We start from the raw sequence: 27,514 nt of genomic DNA, 5'->3' as shown, positions 1-27,514 counted from the left end.
ATAAAGGCATAGGAATCATGTCCATATCTAGTCATAGCCCATGCAGTCCAAATATGGCAAGGCTACTCCCATAGACTCCTCGAAAGTACAACGCGTTCTTTAAACAAACCAAGCCTCCAGCAGCCAGGGAAATCCCCCTGCTTTTGTTTTGATTTGCACAAGAACTCCTGGAGTCCAGAAAGAACTGTTAGTTCTTAGTGACGTCTTATGTCCAACCTTACGTCAAACCCGGCACCTTTCAGGTATAAATATACCAATGTTGCCTTAAGCAAACACACGGTGGTTTGGAGCAGAGCGGCTATCTACTTGCCTGACGCCCAGCTGATGCGAGTGCCGAAGAAAGCCGACCCTCCCCATTTGACACACTGAGAGAGACGCTGTCTTTTCTCCTGCCGAGAAATTCCAGCTCCGGTGTTTCCAGTCACCCTTGCGGGTTGCTGGGAGATCGAGTCCTGAGAGAGAGATACAAGACCTCCTACATTCTAGAACCAAGGTACGGAGCTGACTAAATCCTTAAGAGAATTCTTGATTCAGATTCTTGGCAAAAAACCAACTTAACTTAAACTGCAACTTACTTACTCCTTCCAAAGTATTAGGCTTAGGTCAGGTACACCGGGGTAGGCGTATCTTAGAAGCACCAGTTGAGTATGTTAGTCAATGTTTTTATGTATGCATATATTTTATCCATTTTAAAGTATCATATGGCTAAGAAACCATATCAATGCTTTTACAGTATTATTTCATAATACTCCTTTTACTGTACGTACTTTACTTCATGATAAGTATTGCTATTGTGGCAACTCATTTCTCTTGCATGAGAAAGAGGACTGCTCAATAAATAACACCTTTTATTGAAAACGCCCGTCTTTCTATTTCTCTGCACTCTGGTGAAACTAAGTATGCATGATTGCCTGAGTGAAATAACTGTCTATTGTTTTCACACGACTCTAGAGATATACTCTTTATTCTGAGGGAGCAAAGTGGTCATGTTTATGCGGTTGTCAGAAGCTAATCCCTTCTTGTCTATTCAGGGAAATTAACACCTCCTTGTTTACTCGAGAAAGTTTCTAGTGACCTCTGAGCTAGCTGGCAAAACTAATTAAGTCTAATATAGTCAGTAGAGACCTAGATGACCTCAGTCCTACGTCTACACTGCTGTTTATATTATTCCAATGCGCAGAGCCTATTGGGAATATAGGAACTACACTACAGTAGTTGCTGCTTGTGTAGGATTACACTCCCCTCAACCAGTAACTCAGTTTCCGGCAGTTCTCATTGGGGTTTACATACGTTTGCATTCACGTTTACATAAGAAAAAGCTCGGGGTCATCAAAGGCACACAATGTCACACACAACTGAATTAACTAAGCTATCAACAGATATATTGTCCATCTTCAGAATTTTATCCAACAAATATTATTCAAAGAGTAGGTATAAAGAAGGTTATACCATCGCAGTAGAGCATACACTGAGGCTTAACAGACGAGTGACACAAAGACATGACACGCATGCAGGGCAGAGGGATAGAGAAATACAAGATGATTGAGCAAACAGGTGACATAAAGGAGACATGGGTTATTCATAGGACTGGAGTTTGTCCTAGTAGTTGACAACATAACAGGGTCAGCTCCGAGTTTTTTTTAATAACGGCTTAGGAAACAACCCAAACTCCCACTCAGATTACACACTAAATGGATTTCAATCACACAATAAGACATCCACTAGTCCGGCTCAGTGAATTATTAGCAACCATTCTCCGCCAAAGGATGGGATCTAAGCTATGGAAACAGTCGTCTAACTGACGACACCTGGGTCAGAGGCCCATGAAATAAGTTCTGAAACCAGAGGTAAACCCAGCACAAGAAAGGCAGCTCCGAATGAACCAGCCTCCTGCATTTGAAAATCCTCCTCTGTTCCCAGACTCGGGCGTGTGTGGCCCAGGGCACACCCCGGGAGTCTTTCACCGCAGCTGATGGACATGTTGCTCACACAGGTTATTGCCATGAAGGCCGACCACTTTCTAAGGTAACCGCTGCCGACTCAAACAACTACCTGTCATTTTGTGCTAATTCTGCAAAGAGTGTGTATTCCTGAAACTGCGATAAGTACACAGAACTGTGACGAATACTGAAGACATATGTAACCTGAGTTCATGACCAGACTTCAACTAGCATGGCTCAACCGGGAAAGCCGCACAACGAAGAGCTGAGAATACCTTGAAGGCTGGCTCCAAAAAGAAGTCAGCAGAATCAGTCGAACATTGTTACGAGATTTAAAGTATGACACAAGGCGAAATCGAAATACCTGTGGAATCTTGATTTTTTCCAGTTGACGTTTTGAATGCCTAAATCCACATAGGATTCCGAGAGCTGCGCTTCTGCACATGTGCCATTAAGGTACACCCCCAATTTAGCAGCGGATTCATACAGGGCAACTTGCTCCTTCAGTTCAGTTAGCTCCTCCTACAAGTAAAACAACACAATTCAAGTTTGCACTTTGCCGTGGACTGGACATCAATGTTACCAAAGCGAATAAAAAGATCAGGGAATTAAACACAACTTCCACCTTAACTGAAAAGACAATGCTCAACGGTATCAACAAGTGCCTGGATTTGTCAAACACATGCATACTCGCCTCTTGTACCCGTTTTCCATTAAGAGATTAAAGGAACCGAGCACCATCGCGTGGCACAACTGGAAATTGCACCTTACAATTTTAAACTATGAAAAGATTAGGGAACCTCGGAACTTTAACTCGGCAGAGCCCCTGCTCATTTAAATCACTTGTTTGCCACACACGCATCTCAGTTTTTAGCCACATAAATCCTAATTCTCTCTTTTTGGACTATCAACCGCATGGATTTTATAGACGATGTTAGGGCTAATATGTAGACCATGGATATTCGCAAACATTTCACCAGGAGCCCAAAAGTATGTCAGGACCGCAGGAATTTTTCAATTCTGCGGCTGCGGTGCTTTCAGCATCATTATGGTTATGACGCATTTGCCACAGAAGTAATCATCTGCTATATAATCTGCAGATTTTAACCCAAAAAATGTTTCTAGCTCAAACAGGTCAAAAGTTACAGAAAGTGTGGCAACCAGTGTTGACAACGCAGTGTGGGCCCTATGCAAAGGATGGCTATCATCTTTTAGTTAGTCAACCCTGCATAATTCTAGGGACCGCAAGTATGGTCTATGCCGGCATAACCAAAGGCTGCATTGATGTCAGCAGGATAGGGGTCGTGGAGGATGTGGGGTGGGCGAAGGAGAAGTAAAGCATGTACATGGCGCCGACAAAGAGCCTGGAAGTTATTTTGAAGGACAAATCGTACCCCTCTTATGCCTTTGCCCCCTTCAATGCCATTATATGATAGAGCTGTAGAGCCACAGACGGGTCGAGCAGTTGCTTCCGGCATGGCTCGGGGGTGGGAATGAGAGGGTGTGGGGTTTTAATAAATAACAAATTAAATAAACTTACCTTGAGGCCGGGTCCTACGTCTTCTCTGCTACTGCTTGCCTGCCTCCGACAGGAACAGGAAGCAGGCAGCCAGGCTCCCTCCCCTAAGCCAATCACAACGTTGCAATGCAGCATTGTAATTTGTCTGAGAGCTGTGACACGGTGCTCAGCCAGGGGCCGGAGGGGGGGGGGCATATTCTCCATGCAGGCTGTAATGCAGCCTGCATGGAGAATGGGAAAGTGCGTAGGACTGGTTTGGTATCCCCAACTTTGGTGTTTACAAATTCCACAGCTACTTTATGGCTTCAATAAAACTAGAGATGTTTCATATCAAATATCTCATATTATTAAACCCACACTGATTCCAGGGATGGATTAATTTGTACATGCACCCAGAGGGCTCCTGAGGGGTGCCCCCACAAAACATACCAACTACAAGTGAGCTGGATGACTGGTGCAGACCAGCATGCCACCACAGACACGTTTCTGACCCCCTGCATGTGAGAGCCCTTACTATGAGGGCAGAAAGAATGCCTGCTCCATCCAGAGGTGTGATCACTTCCTCCAAGCAGGATGGCTAAGTGATCAGCCTATCAAGGCAGGAGGCTTCAAAGGCCTCTACCGCCTTTGATATGCAACCCAAGGCTTCCCAAGACAGGGGGAATGCCACCCCCTGGGCCGATTTGGCACCAGGACAGGCGGGACAACTCTCAGGCTAGTACCACCCCTAAGGAGGGCTACCTGAAGTGGACACGACTTTTCAAATTTCAACATTATTTTGGGCGGAATTGGGCTCTCTGGATCAGGGATAAGACCACTTCCCACAGAAAGTGGTCATTTAGAGGGCGTAGACACCCTAAAGGTAAGTAGCCCCTAAATTTGGTATTTAGGTGGCACCACTGACACCAGGAAATTAGATTTGAAGGATCAAGAAGAGTTGATGAAGAAGATATGTGAAATAAGTGTGAACTGAAGAATGCTGTGGACTTTTGGCACCAAACCCTGTCTGCGTACCTGCATCAAGTCTCGACAGTCCTGACCAGCGACTCATCCTGCACCTGACTAGCTTCCAAGAACCGCAGGAGACTGCCAGCCCTTCACAAATTTCATCTTAATCAGTTGGTCGCAAATAATAGTAAGAGGCTGTTGCTACATTCTTTTTAGATCAAACATTGTGACAATGTGCAACAGATCCCGAAGAATTTTGTTTGCCTTGGATCCATTGGATCTTAGAAAAGTCTCCTATGCAGGCAGCAACGGCCAGTCTAAAGTAAGACTGTGTTTTAAATGATGCAGATAATTCAAAGAGCTGGAATTAGAGACTTTATTGAAATTCAGTTGTATTTAGCCTTTAGATATTGACAACTCAAAAGACTAAACGACATAGCAGAATCGACATACGATCGTTTCATGTACCCTCCCATATCCAGGCAAGGTCATTATCTGAGACCTATTGTGAGATTACCTTTTTTATGTGAGGGATAAAAATGTTTTTCTTGCTCCATTGGATTAGGTTGTCCTTTGTTTTGTTAAAAACATGTTGGATTAACAGGTAGTGCACGAGGTTATCACCATGAGAGAAGCATCATTTTAAAATACACAGTCTTTTATCCTATATCTCTTTAACATGGACCTTCATCTCTTTGTCTTTTTCCACATCTTTCCATTTTTAAATAATTTTCTTTACTTTCGTTTCGCTTTTATCCTTGAATATTGACTCAATCACTTTTCCGTCCTGGTTTCTCACATTAAGTGCTTCATAAAATATATTACGATTGTGATTTTTTTTTCTTTAGATCAAGTCAGCAATGCAATATCTATGATTTTTCCTTTTTTTGTTCATCAGCAAGCAAAGCGTATGCATCTAACTGTTATGATTAACTGTCTTTTCTAAATAGCATATGTCAATGTTTGCCGGCCCATTAACGATATAGATCTAACAAACACGGTCTGGTTAGAGTAATCAGTTATAAATGAATATGCTAGGTTTTTATGTAGAACAAATAATGTATGTATATATATTGTAATTTGGTAACCACTATGTTTTGCCTTACACAGTTTTCTGGTATAGACGGTCCCCTGATGAAGGCAGTAGTGCCGAAACGAGCGTAGTGTTGGTATCTACTGCTTGCCCCCATCAAAATTGTCAAGTATTTGAATAAAACTACCGTAATTTGTACTATTTTTGATGAAAATCGTTTTCTTGGTTAATGTATATAAAAGATGCATCTATTTATTTATCTTGTACTGATGTACGTCAACTCAATTTGAAAATATCAAATAAGTAAAAAAAAATTTTTTATTAAAACAACTAAATTAAAAGAAATCATATTTTTAACTAATAAGTGTATTCTGTCTGCATTGGTAAACAGTGTGGTTACTCTTTTTTCTTATCATTCCTAGAGTATTTAATGTTGTGTATTATAAAGCTTGCTATTGTTTCTTTACTTACATAGTTTGTCCCTGCAATTAGCAAGCACATTGAATTGTAGGGGTCCCCGTTTTCTAAAAGTATAGCAAATTCCCAGCAAATCTCCTTTGGAGAAGAGGAGCTACTCCCCTGCAGGCCGCAGGCACCAAAACGCAAAGTCCCGTCGATCGAGTTGCCGCTCTCCAGCCACCCCAATGCAGTGGCCTACCAGAAAGAGGACCCCGTGCTCCTGAAGGTCAGATCTGTCCCTCCACCAAGTGAGAGGACACAAGAACTAGAGCCACACAGGCCCAATACCAGGTACCGAACCCCTTTGCAACTATGCATAGCCCATGAGGGTCCAATCTGGACTCCCACTGCACCAAGACCCAGCAGCCATCGAGGGACGTCCGCACCGCAGTGAGCCAATTCCAGAGTGGCCCAGTAGTCCTGATTTTTTTACCCTCAACCGGCGAGACTGAGGACAACTAGGCTCCAGGACGCACAGAGCCCAGCCAACCTCTTCACTCTGCACCTGAGCGCCCCCGCCTGGGTACCAACAAACCACCTGTGCCCCCTAATCCCCCAGGAGCCTTGTGATCAGAGCCCCCTTTGGGAGCTCCCAGATTTGTCTCCAAGTCCCCCTCTGAAGCCTGTTTCTAGGTGGCTCCCCTTCTCCTTACCGGCATAGCGAGTACAGCTACCAACCCGATCAGCACCTCTGCACTTGGACTTGGACTTCCCAAGGCGGGTAACGAACAACTGCAAGTGGTATTTGGACCTTGGGCCCTTACGACCTTATGATCCTAAGGAGATCACAGAAGCGGACAGTAAACACTTGTATAAGATCTATTCCTTTTCTCCTATAGGAAAGCATTGTATGTAAAGGCGCATTTAATCAACTGTTTTACTTACCTGCAAAATTCAATATTTTAAAAAAAGGTACTTACTTGAAAACGAAGGTCTTGGTATCAAAGATTTATATAAAAATATGACTTTTTTCTAAATTGATCTTGGATTTATTCTCGAGTATTTGTCTCATTTATTGCCTCTGTGACTACAACAAATGTTTAGCACTACCCTCTGATAAACTTAAGTGCTTGCCCACCCTACCACAAAAAAGAGCATTTGGGTTATTATTTTTGCCTCTGTAAACTAATTGAGGTTTGTCTGGACTCTTTACACAGTGTACTTCGTTTTGGTCCACTATATAAGGAAAAGAGCTTCCTACAGCTTTTAGAAAGGGTATGTTAGTTCTTGCATTTGTGGTGCAGCAAGTCACATACAATCCTAAGACAACACACATTACAAAACCTCCGCCAGGTGAGCAGGCCCAGGGGGCACATATGTAGAGCATATAGCCCCCGCATAAAAACTCACATTAACACTTGGGTCCATATGTATCAACACATTTCCCCATAGACACAGAATGGGCAAAACCCTTTGATACATCTGGCCCTTGGTCACCTAGAGCAGGGCTCGAAAAATCCTTAAAATGTTCCTAGTCTTGCAGGTCTAGTAACTTGAAAAATCTCTTTGACCTAACTGTAACTAACTTGACCTCTGAGCAAATATGACAAGATAACAAGATTTAAAGGCATCTTTATTGCTCATTAACTTTGTGAGCAATAAAAATGCCTTTAAATCTGGTTATCCTGTCATATTTGCCCTGCTTTCAGAGACAGAGGTCAAAAGTCACTGTGTCTTCCTACTCGCCAGAAAGGGTGAGATGGCTTTAAAAATAGGTCGTCCTGAATAAATGTACGAGGAGGGCGAGGGGAATTTGAGCCCTGCACAGATTAAAAGAATATAGGGGCAGCATATGCCTATGCTGAGAGCTAAGATTGTGTCAACATGTAACTCCAGGACCATGAAGTGGGGACCTGTGTCGATCTCAACTCGTCCACTGAGTATGAAGTCGTCTGAATTTAGCTCTGTTCTCTGCTTTTAGAAAAATTCTCAAGAACTTGGATGGCCAGGGAGAATTTTCCTATAGGTGGCTCAGACCTAGTCTATAACAATCCACTCTTGAGCCCTCCCTCTCCCTGTCTCCATGCTTTCACTTCTTAGATACACAGTCATTCCCATAGGCTCTAGACCAATCATACACCCGCAGACCTTTCACTCATCCAAGCTTTAACCGAGGCACATTCAATAATGCATTCACCCATCCTGACAAAGATACAAAGTTCCTACCACTTTCTTGGGGACGCTAGGTGTGGCAATACCAAGAGACCTGAAGATGCACTGTAAATATCATGCCTGAGCAAAAGGTCTAATCTACATACAGACTTTCTAAATCTTGAAGGGGGCATTATCCATAAAGCTGTCCACTAGAGAGCAAAGACCATAGGAATTACTACAAGTGTGCCACACTGTGCTACAGTGGCGATCCTCCAAGTAAAAAACAAGTCTCTCAGTCCATTACAGAAGACTGGTTGAGCAGTCGTGAGCTGGTAGCTCAACTTTTCCATTGAAAGCAATGGCAAAGCCACCACTTCTCCATGGCATGTATGCAAGTCACCTAGCAGGTCTACAGAGACCTAAAGGCAGGGTGCAGAATGACACGGGTAGGACATGTACTTTTCATGTCCTGACAGTAAAACAAGCGAAACTAACGTTTTTACTGTGCTTCATGATTAATCAAAAGATGGGAGTTTGAAGAAATTCAAACTTTCCATTAAATATAATCTCCATGGGCCGGTTTACACTTTCTTGTTTATTTCTTGCCAGCACATATATGCAATGGACTCAAGATCTGATAAATAGAGTGAAAATACAGATTTTTTTAAAAAGCAGTTTACCTCACCAATGTTTGGTTTAATAAACCAAACTCCAATCTAACAGTAGCATGTCAGATGTTTTTTGGGATCCTAAAAATTGATTTAACAACTTTTATTTGTAATTTGTTCAAAAGTTCCCTATCTATGCCCCGAAAAATTATTGACCCATATGTGAGCAAGGGAATGAGTTTCGCCTTCATTACCTTCAGTAAATACTTGTAACTTGGGCATAATATTTTATCTCGCAATAATCTAATAGCAAAAGACAATGAAGTTGCTTTGGCCAACAAGTTATCAAAATGTTGGTTAAAAGTCATTCTATCATCAAGCGTAACTCCTATATATTTTGCTGCTTTACTGTTCCAATAGATAGGCCATTCATTTTTCATAATGTCTTATCTGATTTAGTTGATCTTATTACCATAATCCTTTTTAAAATGTATTTATTTGTAAACCATTTGCTAATATATATTGACATATCAATCTTTGCAGCCCTATTTGCGTGTGACTTAATAAAATAGTATCATCTGCATATTGCAAATATTTTATACTTTGTCCTACAAGGACTGGAGAATGAGCATTAACATTATGTAGAGGATGTGATGTGATAAGTCACACATAAAAAGGTTAAAAAGACATGGGGCAAGTACGCAGCACTGTTTAAGACCACTATGTGTTTCGTGTCGGCGAGTGGTACAACTTCCGTTCCCCAATTTTTACTGTGGAAAATCCTGGTCGCACAACTGGCGAGTAAAGGGATAAACGCTAACCTCTCAGCTGGGCTAACTCCTGAATGGGGCAACCAAAGTAGGCACTCCAAGGTATAAAGGTTTTAAACAACTCATTACCTTAAGCCCAACTTATATCTCACATTGAAATTAATGTAACTTGTTGCAGTGTGCAGTGTTAGCAAAGCAGCTACATTGCTGCCTATAAAACTATTGTGCCTTCCTAGGCACACACAAAGCCTGTTTCACGAGACAGCTTTCTGTCCTCCTGAAGACATGCTAATGACTCCCAGGAACGTGAAAAATTAGGGATTGAAGGCAAGGGAGGTGTCTCCTCCCTACAGCAGGAAGCCACTTGGGTGTTAGCCCCAAAGGGCAGGTTTCAAAGGTGAAGCCATCTTTTAAGAGCAGATGTGTAACACCAGGGGAGGGTTGTTGCCCCATTGTTGAGGTAGGCAGGCTGGCATATGAAGCAGCGAGGGGAAACCAGTTGCCAAACTGGTTATCCCAGGGTCATATAGCCCTGGGGTAGCCACACCCAGTGGGCAGGCTTGGTAGGTCTGAACACAGAGTGAGGGGACTCGCCATCTTGGTAGTGGGCTGAATGGTGCATCCTGAGATAAGCTTTCCAGTTGATTTAAGGGCAATCGCACACCTAGTGAATGAAGGTAGACAATGTGAGACAGTAGGTAGGTGCAACCTGGTTAACGCTCCCGAGTACGAGGGTAACAAATGTTCCAAGACTAACGTTATCCCGTCTAGAGGAAACACCCCCACGATGCACTAAAACAATTATTTCAATAACTTTCAGACGATTATTTTGTATATTTTCTCTAATTAATTTATTCAAATCTTTTCATCTTCAACAATGATTATTTTCATCATGTTTTTTTATATGGCATGCGTATGCCCTATGCATTTCGGGCTCTGCCCTTCTTCAGGGTACTTATTATGCTTCCTGTCTACTAATCCATGGTTTGTCATGGAGGATATCGTTTCCAACCTTAACAATATGAAACAGTGTGATTTTACGTGGCTCATTGCGTCGCGTGATTGGCGTGTTTTTACGCACAAGGTCGGCCTGAATTTGAAAGATTCTTCTCCGTTTCCGCATCCTGGGATAACCAGATGGCACACGCCAGAGGAAGTTGTCACTAGGAAGGAGGCTACCAACTGCATCCTGCAAAGAGCAAAAAGAGAGCACCCCAGACACCCAGAGCTCAGATCTCAACTGACTTGAAAAAAGGACTGCCCTGCTGTACTGAGGGACCAGCGAAGAAAGGCTGCACCATCAAAGACTGCACCTACTGCACCTGATGGCGAGCAAAGAGAGGGACTTGGCCTGACGTGTCGTGCTCAGGGAGAAGCTGGCTCCAGAGCCCAGTCGAGCCAAGAGAACTCGAAGAACCAGACGACTAGCCTTCTATTCACAGCAGAGGGACACAACAGCTGAAAAAGCCTACTGGGGCAAGTCAGTAGTCCAAAGTTGTCAAGCCACTACCGCCATGCAGCACTAAGGACTGAGGACTAAGAACTGGCGCACAGAGTTGCACCCAGGTTTACTGAACCCGGGGGTGCTGTCGGAGAGTTGCTGTGCCCTTCAGAAGGAGAGATATCAACCCAGGAAGGACTGGACTGTGACAGCAACAAAGGGCGACTGAGAGTCCAGTGGGCACTGGACTACGACCAGACTGTAAATGTCTTCATTGGACGCCGACCCTGCAACCAGAACACCCCCCACCATCCTTGTGAACCAAGGAATCCCTACAGGAAGACCCCAGTCAACTGCTTCGCATCCACAGCATCCATGCAACATCTTCAGCATCCTTCATTTCTTGCATCAGGACTACCCCATAAGGAATCTATTGCAACACAGATAAAGTGCCTGGAACTACTGAAGGACTGCTTCTTCTGAGAAGGTAACTGTACTTAAGGACCTTGCTGGGCCCCCTAACTACCTCCCTGATGCCGTTGGTCATCCCCAAGTATTCACAACCAACTGCATTGTCACTTCCCTAAGTTTTCTTTGAAAAAGTTTCTAAGTGTACAATTCACCACGCCTCGGGGAGCTCCACTGGCTCCCAATACGCAAAGGTGCTCATTTCAGACTCCTCATACACACATTCAAGGCACTGCACAACTTAGGCCCCATCTACCTGAAATGTGTCATCTCCTTCCACCAACCACAAGACATTTCTGCTCTGAATGGCTCCTATTCGGACACATCGCATGGATAGACAAAACCAGATCAGGAGATCTCTTTACATCGCTCCTGAAGCGTGGAACGATTTCCCACTCCACATTAGAGATTCCTCCTCTTCTTGAATTCCTCAAGAAGCTAAAGACCGGGCTTTTCAATTAATCAACTTAGCATTGGCAGGGCTAAGCACACACACTGGCTCAGCACCAGAATACCCTCACTGTTGATAGTGTGCTTTACAAATGCAACATAACATTTGAGCCTGTCCCTTAGCGAGTAGTCTGTCGGTATGGCACCATACTGATCGTACAGCAAGAGGGAGAGAAAATTAAAAGGAACATATTTTTCAGAACATTTAGAGGTCCAGTACATTAAGCGTCAATCCCAGCTCCGTAGCCAGCACATTAGGGAAGTCGTAGACTGATCCCTGGAGCACCTGTGATGGAATGTCATTGGGATGGAGCCAACAATGTGTTCTACCACTCCCAAGGCCTGGTTGGAGCCACTGGTGACTCCATCTCAAGGGGACCAGCCTCGCTATAACCTGAGGGCTCATCCTGTCCCTTCTACCTGTCAATTAGAACTTTCAGGTGTAAATGGGTATGGGTGAGTGGCAGACTAAGTTGTGAATTGTTGGTCTGTTTTAAATATTTTATATTTTGGGAGGTATGTAGTACTTAGGAGTGCTCCCACAGGGCATACCAAGTAGAGTGGGATTGTCCTCAGTTTCTCCCTATGAGCTGGGAGTAAAAAACTTTACGCTGGGTTAAGTGGATTAACCAATAAAAAAGTTGGAAAGCTTAAGTTCGGGGTCCCGGAAGAGCAAACCACGTGGAGTCTATGTCCTCACAGTGCAATGCACACCTTTCTTCCTAAACACCAGGTGCATGTCAAGTCATCCACAAAGCTGTTATATAGCTCTGATATTAGAGCCTACCCTGGATCCTAAGGAATGGGAGCTCAACAAAATACAAATTATTACAAACAGAGTCATTAGAGGCATACTACTAGATAAACTTTATTCCATAAATCTCAAAGAGCCTTTGTGTGATTTAGCACTACTTGGTGCAGTGAAAGAAAAACATTGGCCAGGATGGAAGCAATGTGTGTAGGGCTCATATAGGCAACACCCCGGTGAGCGGACATAAGTTTCTTTCATGACTATTTACATACCAATCGGTTTCCGAGACCTAGCTCATGTCCAGGTAACTGACCTGATTGATCAGTGGTACCTTTCAAGAAAGAAAAATTTCTTTCTAGTGTCCCCTCACTCACCGGGGTTTCCCCACGGTGACATGCTTCATCATTGGGGTGCTCCCAGTTCTCTACGAAAAGGGGCGTGCTGCGACTCACGAACTACGCAGGAGCACTTTGAAATGAAAGACTATGTGTTGTGCAAAGCAAGTGGTGGAGTGGGTGTAAGTGAGTTAAAAATACTGTGCTTACTGGGCCTCAACAAATTTATTATGCTCCTAGGCAGGTATGTTAAAAATGGGGTGAGAATCACTGTTTATCAACCTATAATGTGGACTGATTCAGTGAAAGGTCAACATGTTTCATGCTACCCCTAGCATTTGTTCAGGACTATGCCGGGACCAGCCCTGCATTTGCCACTCCTATGTCCATAATTAAGGAAAAATAGATACAAATAAAATAAATGCTTGGTAATTAAAGCATGCGTTCGTGTTAGAATACATACGTTTTATACTGATTTCAGACGCTGTAAAGATAAAGCACATTATTAGTAGCAATCACACCCCCCCCCCCCGACAGGGAAGGGTCACATAGTCTATGTGACAACGACAAATTTGCATACCTTCTGTATTTCAGGAAACCATTAAAAACATGTCTCTTCAACCAATAGGTGGGCCTTGGTCTCCTCAGTTACTCGCCGTTTCCAAAAGCAGAGCCAATAACCCTTCAGGTATTCAAGCGCTATATAAAACTAAATAGCATAGAACATAACATCTTCCTGTGAACTCTGGGCAGGAGTGGTATCAGCGGAAAGGCATACAAGAGTCCAGAGTTCAAGTTTAAGTTTAAGTGGAACGCATCTCCTAGTTGAGCCGCTTTAGGAACTCCAACAAGAAAAATGTGGACATTGTGTGTTGTGGCTAGTGGCAAACAAATCGATCCATGGTTCTCCCCTTTCTTGGAAGCGACCATGCGCCACCTTCGGCTGAGTTTATTTGCCCTGGTTTTTAGAGATCCCTCCAGGTGTTGTACAACCAGGAAGATGTCCAAATAATCCAGCCATGATCAGTGGCGCAGGGCCTTGGAGCACAGGGCCGATGACCCCGTTGGCCGTGTTTGTAGCATTACCACATGGCCGTAGTGTTGTCCGTGAACACCTGAAGCAGCCTTCCCCTGATGGATGGAAGAAAAGCTTTCAATGCCAAGTCGACAGTACTGTGCTCCAGAAGATTAACATGGAAATGAGATTCTGCTGAAGACCAGAGTCCTCTGATCGCCACCTCTCCCAGACTGCCGCCCCAACCTAGAAGTGATGTATCGGTCACCACTATCAACTCCAGGTGGGGAAGGGCGAGGGGTCTGCCGCTGATTCAATCATGGTTCACCAACCACCACTGCAGATCTTTTGCAGTCTCCACTGGGATCTGGATCAAGGGAGAGAGATTCTCCTGGTGCTATGCCTACTGGGACTTCAGGTCCCCTTGCAGAGCCCGCATTTGCCGTCTGGTGTTTCACTAGCAGGATGCAGGAGGCCATCAGCCCCAGCAACATCAATCAGTCTCACGGAGATCCAAGACTAAGGTCAAAACATCAGGATCATAGCCCGAATGGCCCAGACGCTCTACTTCGGAGTCATGTGTGACAGAGAACCTCAGCATATGCAAAAGATTTGCAGTAGTCTGGAGGTGGGCAACAATCGGCTGGTGCGAGCTTGCCTTCACAGCAAGTTGTCACGGTAGAGGCAGACTGGAACCTAACCTTGCTGATGTGCTGCAACCACTGCCACCACTTTCGTGAACAACAGAGTGGTACTGGTGAGGCAAAAGGGTAGAACAGTGAACATTAAATACTCCTGGGCCATTAAAAACCGTTGGTAATGCCTGTGGGCCAGCAGGACGGGAATGTAGAAATATATGGAGGCCCAACGCTACCACCCAGTCTCTGGGATCCAAGGCAGACAGGACCTGAGCCAAGTGAGCATCTAGAAATTCTCTTTCTGTAGTAAGTCATTGAGAGGGCAAATATCTGGGTCCAACTGAGGATTCTGTCATTTTTCGTCACCAGAGTAGCAGGAATAATGAACATGTCCTACTTCCGATGCTGTGTAACTGCAACAAAACAGGTCCTAGGATGCTTGTTTCCGGTCCAGAGAGGACCTGGCTTGGATGTTCGGGCTGGACTGTTCCAATGAGGCACAGGGTCAAGACTGATTTGCATATGGCCAGGTCTAAAATGGGGTGGCATGGTGAGCAAAAGAATGATGGATTTAACCCAGATCTCTTGACTGGGGGTGAATGCTTTGATTTGTTCTGCATTCCGTCCATCAACTGTGTGTCTTTTGCTTTCTCACCCTAAGTGCGCTGGGTATGCCCAAACTTCGGCCCCGAGCTCACTGCGCCACTAGATTCAAGCTATCCTGGCTAATCAGTGTCCAGTCAAATGCCTGTGTTATAAGAAAAAGTAATATTTTATTTCTAACTCTACACATGCAAAGGAATAGGACATTCAGAAGCAACAACACAGTCCTCTTAAGGTCGGGGCTCCAGTAGTAACCCCTGAACCATCCTCCTTCGTTTAACGTGTTCAGGGTTATTTCCTATTCGTTGGTGGCCACATACAGGGAATGATCACTATTAGGCCGTACTTAAGACTTAGCTTTTGACTCTTCAAGTTTTAGACAAGCGTCTATGGTGCAGCAGCACTATTAGAAGCGAGTTTGGTTCATGTCTTACCCACAGAAGAGTTCAGCGGCGCCGTAGATGGCCTTAGCGCAATCTACCATACGTCCACCTGTGCTCGGTGAATTCGGGCTGCCCAAAGTCCCCCCAGCAGCACACGGTGACACAGGCTATCTCTCCTGAGAGCAGCTGCTTGAGTTCTCTCAGTTGTCAGAGCACGTCCCAGCTGTGAAGAAGCGGTAAATTGGCTTTACCCAGAAGAGGTAGAAAGGTCGGTGGGTGGGTTGCGGGGAGGGTAGGCGAAGTTTGCCGAATCCTTTCTTCAGCTCCCCACTGGAGCGAGCAAGGGTGTGACGTCATCTACAGCGTCCTCAGTGGTGAGTCGGGGGCAGCTCCCTCGCAGTCCAACCAGCCAACCAGCCTCAGTCTCAGTCTCTCCCAAATCCTTTGGCAAAGATGGTACCAGCAGCCCCTCTTGACATACATGGATGCCACGGTATGAGATAATACGAGTTCAGGTTCCTCCAGCAGAAGCGCCCTAGCCAAGACGATTGCAAGTCTCAGCATTTCTTAAAGTATCAAATTTACTGCTGGTCTCCTCTGGCCCACTATGTCACCACAGCGTGGCGGTACAAGCTTAGCAGGACTCACACGGTGCTCAACATATGCCTCTGTCAACAACGGCCCTTTCCTGACATACGAGGGTCACCGAGCCGACACTGCACATGTTCATGAACCCGAATGGTGGACAGTCGAATCATCACACCTCGCACATGCAGTCCTCACAGTAGTGCTCCCTACTGAACCTCGCGCCCTCCAATGCTATCCTGTTCCTCTAGTCTCGACAAGCAGGCCCGTGCTGGAGCTCCTGGGTCCAGGGCAAGTGGTCTTGGTTTCCCAGGGTGATGTCCCCTCACCCAGCAGGGAGACTAGCAGGTCTTTGCCTCTATTCCTGGTCCTAGCAGAGCTTCCTTCCCCTTCTCACACAACACATCTGGCTGCTTGGCAGATGACAAAGTAGGAGTCTCAACTTCCCCATCTTCAAGTCCATTTCCAGACACCAAAATGTAATTCAGAGTCTGAATCTTTGATGTTTTATCTTGGGGTTCTGCTTCTTTTGAAGTGGGCACTTCTCTTTTCTTCTTTCCTCATGAAAGACTGTACATCACAGCAGTCAAGACTCCAAAGCTGACTGACCCACAACACAATTAATGGGAGTGACCAGAGTTCACATCCGGATTTCAGCCACAGTGATAGGGACATCAAAAGGTTAATCCAAGACTACCAGCCCTACTGTTTATGATTCCCTTATTAGACCCAACTCGTTTCTTGAGATGTTTACAGGCATTTTCCTTGTGATCTATCACTGAATAAATGAGAAGTCTATTGAAGAGCAAATGGAGTCTCTTCCTTATCTCCTCCAGTCCGTGTCCCACCCAGCACACAGAAATGCACTAAATACACAAATCTGTCTGGGGATTCCTCTCCTCATGTCTTCATCAGGTAGGCCTGGGCTTCCCAAAATGGAACCTACGGTCCCTCATGTAATGTACCTTTGCAGGCACACTTACTCAGTGTTCATTTACAGCACACTTACTGTCAAGCAATGTTACCTCCATGCACCATATCATTAAAAGTACACATGCATTCAGCACACACTCAGTCTGTTAGGCACTGAAGCTTTTCTATATTTAACCAGTGTGTGCTGTTTACAAATACAGACACTGCCAAAACACATGCTCACCATGTGGGCGCTGCACAACACTTCACTCTTCATGTATTGTACTTTATGCAAGCACACATACATCCAGCACCTGCTTTCATTTTGCACGCAATGCACAGGACTACATCTCTCATGCATTGTATTCCTCAGAGGCATATATACACCCAGTACATGCACTAACCACACATGCACAACACAGTACTGCTCTATCCTTGTACAGTACCCTTCCCAGACGCACACATATCTAGTGCACAGTCAATACTCCTGTGCTGCACAGCACTCCACATTTACCTGATGTAGGCCAAGGGGTGAGTTAAGCACACACCAGCTGAACTTTTAAAAAGGTGACTAAGCCTGTAGGCCTCACTCCATGACACAGGATAGAAAGGTTCTGTTCACTACTGCTGATAGCTACATGGTATGCTGCCACCACCGCAAACTTACTGCTTAACACTTGGCGAACACTTGGTGAAGGCCATACCTTCCATTATTTTGAACAAACACTTTGGGTGCACCTCCCAGTTCATCAAGGCAGAAATACATGAGTTAGTCCTATGTCACAGTGCACACACACGATGTGTTCACCTATGACAGAAAAAAAAAATCAGCATTAGGAATCCAGAGGTAGATGTCCCTTACCATCCAGAGGACTTTTCTGTCACAACATCTGCTGTATGATTTAGAGCACCTGCTAGTTGGAGGTGTGGAGGACTGGAAAGTACACTGGGACAGGGAAGTCTGATTGTCTGGGGAGGAAGGTTGAATTCTGGGCACGCTGGGAAGACCCGCCCATGGTCCTGGAAGGGGCAAAAGGAGGAGTGCTGTTGTCGGGAACCCAAGGAGAGGCTTAGGGATTAGGCAGTGGCCCATTTCTCCTTAAATCGATCAAGCGCCATGTCAGCCTTATTGCCAAATAGGTGGCAGCCATCAAAAAGCATGCATATATGGGAAGATTAGACATTCCTAGAAAACCTAATCATTATCAGCGGGGTGTGGCAGCAGAGTGCTACCGTTGAGGTCATGGCCCTGAATAGCGATTTAGTGGTGTCCAGTCCACACTGAATGGTGAACTTAGCTGTGTTCCGAACATCTAGCAAAGCTTGGTCAAGATGGCCCAACTCTCTTACAGGAGCATTGGCAGCAGCTGCGCAACCGAGAACCCACAAGGCATGAGTTTAATCAGCCAAAGAGGCAAACGTCGTTCACTGGCCACAATGCCAGGCTGGTGGAAGTAAAGATCCTCTTCCCAAAATTATCCAGCCGTTTATATTCTCTAACTGGTGGGGTGCTAGGGAATGCGCTGGGGCGCTCAATTTGGCATCGAGACCTTCATCACCAGGTTCTCTGGAGAGGGATGCTGGGAGAGAAAGGTTGGGTCTCCGGGGGCATGACAGTGGTGGCGGGTATTCATCCTGTGCACGGGAGCCTCTGTACAGGATTTGGTCCAGACACCCTGCAGAACGTTGGTGAGGGCCTCATTAAAGAGCTTATGCCTGGTTGAAGCACCTTAGTCAAAACGTTAGTCTTGGCATCGACAGAGGGGAGATGCAGGTCGAAGACATCCGCTGCACTTCGCTCATCATAGTGGATGATGGAGAACTGCCTCAATTTAAATTTTAAAAAAACGAGGTTTTGCTTTTCGGCAGTGACTCTTCTTTCTCGTCTTCTAATTGGTGGCCTCAGGAACTTGGCCCGCTCCCTATTACAGTTACAAAGGCAAAAAACCTTGTAGTTATCTGTGATACAGCCTTGTCCTATATACACCAGGTAAAGGCCATCACGTCATCCACATTTCTTACATTAAAAATTCTGCGAAAAATCTTCCCTTTTATACCTCTGGACCTACAAAAGACCGTTCTCTCGGCACTCATTTTATCTAAATTGGACTATTGTAATGCCCTTTTCGTTGGTCTTCAGAAGGGCATTCTTAATTAACTACAGGCTCTCCAGAATGCAGCTGCTTGTCTACTATTAGGGATCCCCAGACACTCTTCAGCTGAACAAGCTCTCAAATCCCTTCACTGGCTGCCTGTGGAGAAACAGATTGACTTCAAGCCCCTTTGTACAGTTTTAAGGCTCTTCACAATCGCGGACCAGAATATCCAAAAGACCAGTTCCGTTGGTATGTTCCGCCAAGAAATCTGCAATCCGCATCTTAAAAGCTGGTGAAGGTCCCTAGATTCCAGCTTTCAAACTGGTGGGGCAAAAGCTTTGTTAAAGTTACTGCCAGACTATGGAACTGTCCTCCTACCAATCTAAAGAACTCTCCTGATCTGCTTTCCTTTAGGAAAAGCCTTAAGACCTGGCTATTCACCCGTTAGTTATTTTTTGATAAATGCAAGGTTTGAGTAGGACTATGCCCCGGCTATAACCTTAGGTTATTTTATTCATCTAACGCCCAGATGCCTTTGGGTATTAGTTTGCGCTCTATAAATAAATAAACAAATAGTGATCGACTCTCCTTCCTCCGTGATGGGGCCTGGATGAGAAGCCAAGCTGGAGTGTCAAAATATGTCCAGATCACTAGTGTCACCCAGCTCCTCATACCAGTGAGATATTGGTGCCAGTGTCAAACCAGATCTGGGAGTAGAGCCAGAGGGCCCGGCTGGTGTCGGGAAGTCCTGCCGGCGCTGACCCAGTAGGGGCACCTCTTGGCTCTGTGACAAAAGGCGTACCAGATGAAGCCAGTTGCACAAAGATGGAAGTGCTGGCATCGTAAAACTTCTTGAGTTTGCAGGAGTTGCTCGAGCTCCGCAAATCACCTATGGATGCATCAACTTGCAGGCGGCGCAGTCCCAGGAGTTGTGATTCAAACCCGGGCAAATCAAGAGGGGATCATCCAGGAATTTTTCTGGGACATCTGTCAATGTTTAAAAGGCATGGGCTTGTTCTGGAACATATCCTCACACGATGGGAGCAGAGCACAAAAGAATTGACAAAAAGTTGAAAAAAGTGGTAAAGAAACATCCGATCAGCTCTCCTGATCTGCACTGTTGGTGTGGAAAGAAAGGACCTGATGTCGGCCAAGGGAGATACCTAGAGGGGTCACTTCCGACGCAGACGACATTGATGCGGAGGCGCTGCTCAAGATTTTCCAGTCTGACATCTGGGGAATATTCTAGGGTGAGGAATCTGAAGTTGGAAGTCTATATAAGTCTATATAAGAAAAACTGAGATGACAGCCATAAGGAAGGCCATCTTTAAAATCCAGAAGACATTATGGTTCAAACAAAGATATGTCTAACTAGAAACTTATCTTGGTATCAAACAGGGGAAGTTCTTTAGAATACTCAAAAAATATAAAATGCGTTAAATGAGCATTAATGCTTAACCTTCAACTGTAATTAAAAACCGGTAAGGAAAGGTCTACAGGTTCGCTGTTTGCCTGTTTCAGTTACACCAGATTTCATTAAAATAAATGTATGTGGCTCAAACAAGAAGAAACACTTAAACTTTGCTAATGAAAATCTCAGGCATGATTGCTATTGATGGAAGGGATGCCAGCAGGTCAAATGGAGGAGGCAGGTATTGCAAAGATTTCCAAAATTACAGTTCTTGCAATTAGCTAATTGATGAATGTTGTACTGTTCAAAACAAAACAGCAACAACAAGCGGAATAATGCAACATTTATATGCGAAATACCCCAGAGTAAAAAGAAGTAACCTGTAAAGCCTTGTTCATGTTGTCATTAATAATCTTCGAAGACTGGGCTTGCTGAATTTGGAACCGTAACTGGGTCGTCTCTTGTATGGTGCCTAAGGACAGATTACAGTCAACAATCAGGTTATAGCAAGCTGAACCAAAGATTTCACACAGCCACAAAGCAAAACAACAATTTCCATTAATTAAAATGACACCATAGATCCTTAAGGGTGAGGTCAAACATTGATTAAAACACAACAAGTCACTGAAAACAGAAATCAGACTCCAGTCTTGAAAGAATCATTGAGACTAGGGCTTGAAGGTACCCAAACTGACAGTACTGAAATGCTACACTAATGCTAGAATGTGCGCTATACAAATCTCTATAGTATAACATCTATAAGACGAGGACCCTGTGCAAGTGAAGCACTCGGAAAAACAACTTTTAATAATGTTCCTAGGAAGTATACAACCTAATACAACTATCATGCAGAACAAAAATCAGAATACCCATGTCATAACACTGTGTTAAGTACTGGAAGAACAGAGTGTAGATAGCAAAATATAATTCTAATTGGACCCTCACCTGTCTGAAGGAGATTAGCACACTGCCTTTGACTTTCTTCGAGACTTCGTGTTAGTCTGTTGATTATTTCATTTTTTTCTAATTTGCCTTCTTCCTGTTTCCTCTCCAGCTGCTTCACATGGTCCTCAAGGAAAGAGCAATGCTCTTTCTAATAATGCAATGCGTTAGAAAGTGAGAAACTTCTGGTCAGCAACAAGTAATCAGCAGTAGGAAAGTTTGAAGTCATAGCTTTCACACTCAGTGCATAAGTTACACAGAGAATCCAACTTATTTAATATCAATATTTTTTTAACAAATAAAAGAAACAAGTATAGGCATTATGTTAGTAGATACAGATGGGTAGAATGTATTACATTTAGGAGAGGCAAGTCAAACAAGGAGAAAAAATGGGCCCTCGTTCCAATATTACACAGTTGTTACCTCCTGTGCAGTCAAATGCTGACTAGAGCTTGATTTTCTGTCATTTTCTGTGCCCATCATTTAAAGGATTTGCTGAAAATTACTGGCACAATTGTAGTTGATGTGTTGGTACGACGCTACCTGAATTGAGGTTCCAGAATAACGTGTAACAGCTTGCAATTGTTGAGATACTTCGCTTCTACAAGTATTCTAGGCCTGTGTTTCAGACACATTGGAACATCTTTCACAAGACTTACTTGCAACTTTTACTCAGTCGGGAGAAGGATTTTTTGTGTTATATTTAGGTCGAATTTGGACATGTAGTTTTGTGGTTTTGGTAGCTTACCAATTTGCATTCTTTATTCTTGAACATCTGTGTACATTATGTTGTAATAGTGTGAATATGCTAAGGCTAGACATTATAAAATGGGCAACCCAAAGGTGTGACCTTTCAAAGGATGAACAGTTGGAAGGTGGTACACTGAAGCACAAGTTACTACTTGTGTAACGATATATCTGTAAGAGACATTAGTTAGTGATAGATTCCTTACCTTAGAATATCCCCAGGCGTCAGACTGGATCCGGAATTTTTTGCGTAGCAGTACCCATGCGCCTCGGTAGGCGTCGTCCGCGCCGTCATGACGTCGTCGGAGTACTAAGACACCGCCTCCGTCTGCTGACGTCAGTTCTTATACACAGCTTTTCCACGCCAGATACGCAGAGCCATGATAGAACCAAGCCTGGTGCCATGAAACTAGGGCCCTGAAAGGGGATGACCTTAACCCTAGATATCGGTTCGCAGAACGGGGAGGATGGGTGTGTCGGTAAGGAATCTATCACTAACTAATGTCTCTTACAGATATATCGTTACACAAGTAGTAACTTGTGCATCTGAAAGAGACACGTTAGTGATAGATTCCTTACCTTAGAATAGATACCCCAGCAATACCAACCCTGGTGGTGGGTCTGCAAACCATTAATCACACCAGAAAGTCCTGGAGGACGGAACGGCCAAAGAAGCCATCCCTCCGGACTTGGCTGTCCAGGCAGTAGTGTCTTGCAAACGTGTGCAGCGAGGCCCACGTAGCTGCCTGACAAATGTCCTGCAAGGGGACTCACCGGCCCAGGGCAGTAGTAGTTGCCGTGGCCCGAGTGGAATGGGCCCTCAGCCCGAGAGGGGGTTCCTTTTTAGCCAATGAGTAGCATGCCTGGATGCACAACACGATCCACCGAGAGATGGTCCGTTTGTGCACCGCCCGTCCCTTCTTAGCGCCCGCGTAACCAACAAAGAGTTGGTCATCCACCCGGAACTGGCGTGTGCGATCCAGATAGAATGAGAGCGCACGTTTTGGGTCCAGACGGTGGAGCCTCTCTTCCTCTTTCGAGGGATACGGAGGCGGAAAGAAGGTGGGCAAGGTGATGGACTGCCCGACGTGGAAGGCTGTGACTACCTTGGGCAGGAAAGAAGGTCTTGTCCGCAACACAACCTTGTCAGGATGGACAGAAAGGAAAGGAGGTTTGGAAGAAAGAGCCTGGAGCTCACTCACTCTCCTGGCAGAGGTGATGGCAACCAGGAAAGCAGTCTTCAGAGTAAGAAGGCGGAGAGGACAGTTATGAAGTGGCTCAAAGGGAGCACACATCAGGTAAGTAAGTACAAGGTTCAAGTCCCACTGGGGCATCACGAACGGAACAGGAGGGAACATGTGCGTGATGCCCTTCAAAAACCTATTTACAATTGGGGAATTGAACAAGGATGGCTGATCAGGTATCCTTAAGAAGGCGGAAAGGGCAGAAAGGTAGCCCTTGATAGTGCCCAGAGCAGAGCCCTGCTGGGCAAGAGAAAGAAGGAAGAGGAGAACCTCTGAATGAGGGTAAGAAAGTGGATCCACAGCCTTTGCTGTGCACCATGCCACAAACTTATTCCACCTGCAGGCGTATACCGATTTTGTGGAGGGACGCCTGGCTGCCAGAATGACATTACAGACTTCAGGAGGCAAGTCAAATGGCCTCAACTGTCGCCGCTCAAACTCCAAGCTTGTAGGTGGAGACTGGACAGGTTCAGGTGGAGGACCGTCCCCTGCTGCTGTGACAGAAGGTCCTCCTGAAGAGGCAGACGAACCGGGGGATCGACAGACATGCTGAGTAGCTCTGGATACCAATATCTTCGTGCCCAGTCCGGAGCCACAAGGATAACCTGGGCCCGGGCGCGCCTGATCTTCAGCACTCTGGGCAGAAGTGGTATAGGCGGAAAGGCGTACAATAGACCGCAACTCCACTCGCGACGAAAAGCGTTGCCGAGCGAGTGCCGCCTTGGAAATTCCAACGCGCAGAACTGATGACATTGCGCGTTCTCTTCTGTGGCGAATAGATCTAACCAAGGCTCTCCCCACTGCTGAAAGAGGCCTTGCGCCACATCTGAGTTCAGACGCCATTCGTGATCCATCATGCACCGACGGCTGAGTTCGTCCGCCCTGGCGTTCAGAGAACCTGCCAGGTGTTGAACCACCAGAGTCACGCCCTGATGTTCCAGCCACTGCCAGAGGCACAGAGCCTCCTGGCATAGGGTCCACGACCCCACCCCGCCCTGTTTGTTGCAGTACACATGGCGGTGGTGTTGTCCGTGAACACCTGCACTACACTCCCCCGGAAAGAGGGGAGAAATGCCTTCAGTGCAAGTCGGATCGCCCGCAGAAGGTTGATGTGGAGCTGGGACTCCGCCGGAGACCAGAGGCCTCTGATCTCCGCCTCTCCCATATGGCCTCCCCAGCCCTGGAGGGACGCGTCTGTCAGAACTACGTGCTCCGGTTGGGGTAGGGAGAGGGATCTGCCGCTGACCCAATCGCGGTCCGTGAGCCACCACTGCAACTGTCTTGCAGTGCCCTCCGAAATCAAGACATGGTCGGACAAGTTGCCCTGATGCTGGGCCCACTGAAACTTCAGGTCCCACTGCAGAGCCCACATCCGCCACCTGGCGTGATGCACCAGAAGGATGCAGGAGGCCATCAGCCCCAGAAGCCGCAACGTCAACCTGACCGAGACTCGGGAGAACGGCTAAAAGATCGGAATCAGAGCCTGAATATCCCAAACCCGCTGTTTGGGAGGATAAACCTGAAACTGCGCCGAGTCTAGAACCGCTCCGATGAAGAGGAGCTTCTGAGAGGGACACAGGTGTGACTTCGGCACATTGATGGAAACCCCAGCAGGTGCAGGAGGTCGGCCATAGTCTGGAGGTGGCTGACAACTGTCTGGGGCGAGCCCGCCTTCAACAACCAGTCGTCGAGGTAGGGGGAAGACTGAAACCCCTAACCTGCGCAGGTGAGCTGCGACCACCGCCATCACTTTCGTGAACACCCGTGGGGCGCAGGTAAGGCCGAAGGGGAGCACGGTAAACTGAAAGTGCTCGTGGCCTACCGTGAACCGCAGGTAACGCCGGTGGGCCGGCAGGACGGGGATGTGAAAATAAGCGTCCTGCAAGTCCAACGCTACCATCCAGTTTCCAGGGTCTAGGGCAGCCAAAACCTGAGCCAATGTCAGCATCTTGAACTTCTCTTTCCAGGGGAAGCCGTTGACGTTCCGTAGGTCCAAGATAGGGCGTAGGCCCCCTTTGCCATTCTTGGGTACCAGAAAGTAGTGGGAGTAACAACCACACCCTACTTCTGGCCCAGTAACGCGCTCGATGGCCCCCTTGGCCAAGCGGGCCATAACTTCCTCTTGCAGAAGTTGCAAGTGATCCCCCGACACGCGGTGGTACTGCGTGGCATGGCTGGAGGGGTCACCTCGAAGGGGAGGGAGTAGCCCCTTCAGACGATTTGCAGCACTCACCTCTCCGATGTGACCGTGCGCCAGTGAAGGTGGTGATGGCGAACCCTGGGCCTGAAAGCACGGACTAGGAGGGTTTTGAGGCAGATGCTGCAGGGGCGGGTGTGGACTGGCCTCACCGTTGTCCCCGACCGTCGCCGCGCTGGATGGTAGTCTGCGGCACGTGGCTGGCAGAACGTGTGGGGGCGCCCCATCCTTGGCCACGAAAGGCAGCAGTTTGCTGGCGCGGGGCCGAGAGGCCCAAGGACTTGGCCGTAGCCCTGGAGTCCTGTAGTCCTTAAAGCGCTCAAGTGCATCGTCTGCCTTGTTGCCAAAGAGGCGACGGCCATCGAGCGGCATGTCCATAAGTGTGTTTTGGACATCGGCCGAGAAATTGGCGGACCTCAACCAGGCGTGATGACGAATCGCCACCGTAGTTGCCATCGCTCTGCCTAGAGTCGGTAGTGTCCACACCGGATGGAATACCGTGCCGCATCCCGGCCTTCCACAAGGGCCTGGCCGAGTTTAGCCTGTACCTCCAACGGGCATTCTGGCAGCACGGCCGTGACCGTGTCCCACAACGAGTGGGTGTAGCGGCCCAAGAGGCACGTGGTATTGACTGACCGCAATCCCAAACTCAGGGAGGAGAATACCTTTTTCCCGTAAGTCTCGTACCTCTTGGATTCCCGGTCGGGGGGAGCCGACGGGAATGCGGTCTGGGAATTGGAGGCCTGGATAACCAGGCTCTCAGGGGTGGGATGGGTAGACAGAAAGCAAGGGTCATCCGGAGCCGGGCGGTGGCGTCTGGCCACGTACCTATCCACAGGCTGCCCTGTGGCGGGCCTGGACCAAGTGCCCAAAAGAACGTCTGACAAGGCCTCACTAAACGGCAGCAGAGGCTCGGCCGAGCTTGACTGCGGTTTAAGGACCTCAGTAAGGAGGTTAGTCCTCAGGGCCGCGACGGGGACCTCAAGGCTCAGGGCCTTGGCCGCCCGCATCAGCACCACGCTATAAGCAGCCCCCTCCTCCGAAGCCACGCTAGGAGGGGAGACAAAACCAGTATCGGGCGAAGTGTCCAGGTCACTGGCCTCCCCAAGCTCTCCTGTCCAGTCCGCAGAAGACTGATACTCACGTGCCAGAGGGTCCTCAGACCCCTCCCAATCCTCCTCATCACCCACGGCCTGGTACTCAGGCTCAAAAGATGGAGACGGGTCATAGAAAGAGAAATCTCCAAACGGCGTCGATAGCGGCGCGGCGCCGAGTGCCCGAATCGAGGGCAGGACCAAGGACGACGTCGTCCTCGGACGGCGCCGAGGGCGACACCCTTGGGGCCGACACCGCCGGCGGCGACCCGGATCCGGAACCGGAACCAGAGGGGCCCTTCGGCGTCGGGACCGAAGTCGCCGGGACCGAAGTCGCCGATGGCGTCGGGGCCGAAGCACCCGACGGCGCCGGGGCCGGAGCGCCCGACCCGCGTGGGGACCAAGTCGGAACCGCTTGGCCCGAAGGCGCCGCGGATCCCGACGGAGGAGTGAGGGACCTCATGGCCGAGAGGAAGGCCTCGATCTCCTCCGGCGCCGCGTTCTGCCCAGGGACCGGCGGGTATGGAGCAGGCCGGTGTCGCCCGAACCCCCGGCCGCGTCGCGTGAGCGTCGGGGGGAGTCAGAAGAGCGATGATGCCTCTTCGACTTCTTGTGCCTCTTACCTGAGGACTTCGAGCCCGAAGACCGATGACGACTCCCGGAACTGTGGTGGCTCCGGTCCCGCGACCGGTCCATCGACCTCCTTTCGGACCGGGACCTCGAGCGGCGCGGGGCAGACTTCCGAAGCTGGAGTCGCTTACGGGACCGCTCCCGTCTAGCTTTAGACGTCAGGGCCCGGCAGTAGGAGCAGGACTTGTCGTCATGGTCCAG

The 27,514-nt window shown here is 47.1% G+C and overlaps 1 protein-coding gene across 3 annotated transcripts in view; it reads right to left on the bottom strand.

Annotated features, from left to right (window-relative positions):
* The window catches only part of CEP152 (centrosomal protein 152), a 1,079,595-nt gene that overhangs the window by 833,795 nt on the left and 218,286 nt on the right, over positions 1 to 27,514 (bottom strand). For all 3 annotated transcript variants that reach the window (XM_078684802.1, XM_078684801.1, XM_078684803.1), the window contains 3 exons: positions 21,405 to 21,552; positions 20,840 to 20,931; positions 2,305 to 2,462 (listed from right to left, as the gene is read on the bottom strand). In XM_078684802.1, the coding sequence (XP_078540928.1) occupies positions 2,305 to 2,462; positions 20,840 to 20,931; positions 21,405 to 21,552 (398 nt within the window). The remainder of the gene's footprint in view (positions 1 to 2,304; positions 2,463 to 20,839; positions 20,932 to 21,404; positions 21,553 to 27,514) is intronic.

The sequence above is a fragment of the Lissotriton helveticus genome, chromosome 3_2 (assembly GCF_964261635.1).
Source record: "Lissotriton helveticus chromosome 3_2, aLisHel1.1, whole genome shotgun sequence".
NCBI classification, from domain to species: Eukaryota; Metazoa; Chordata; class Amphibia; order Caudata; family Salamandridae; genus Lissotriton; species Lissotriton helveticus.
Note: the sequence above shows the minus strand (reverse complement) of the source record. Positions and strands in the feature narration are given on the sequence as shown.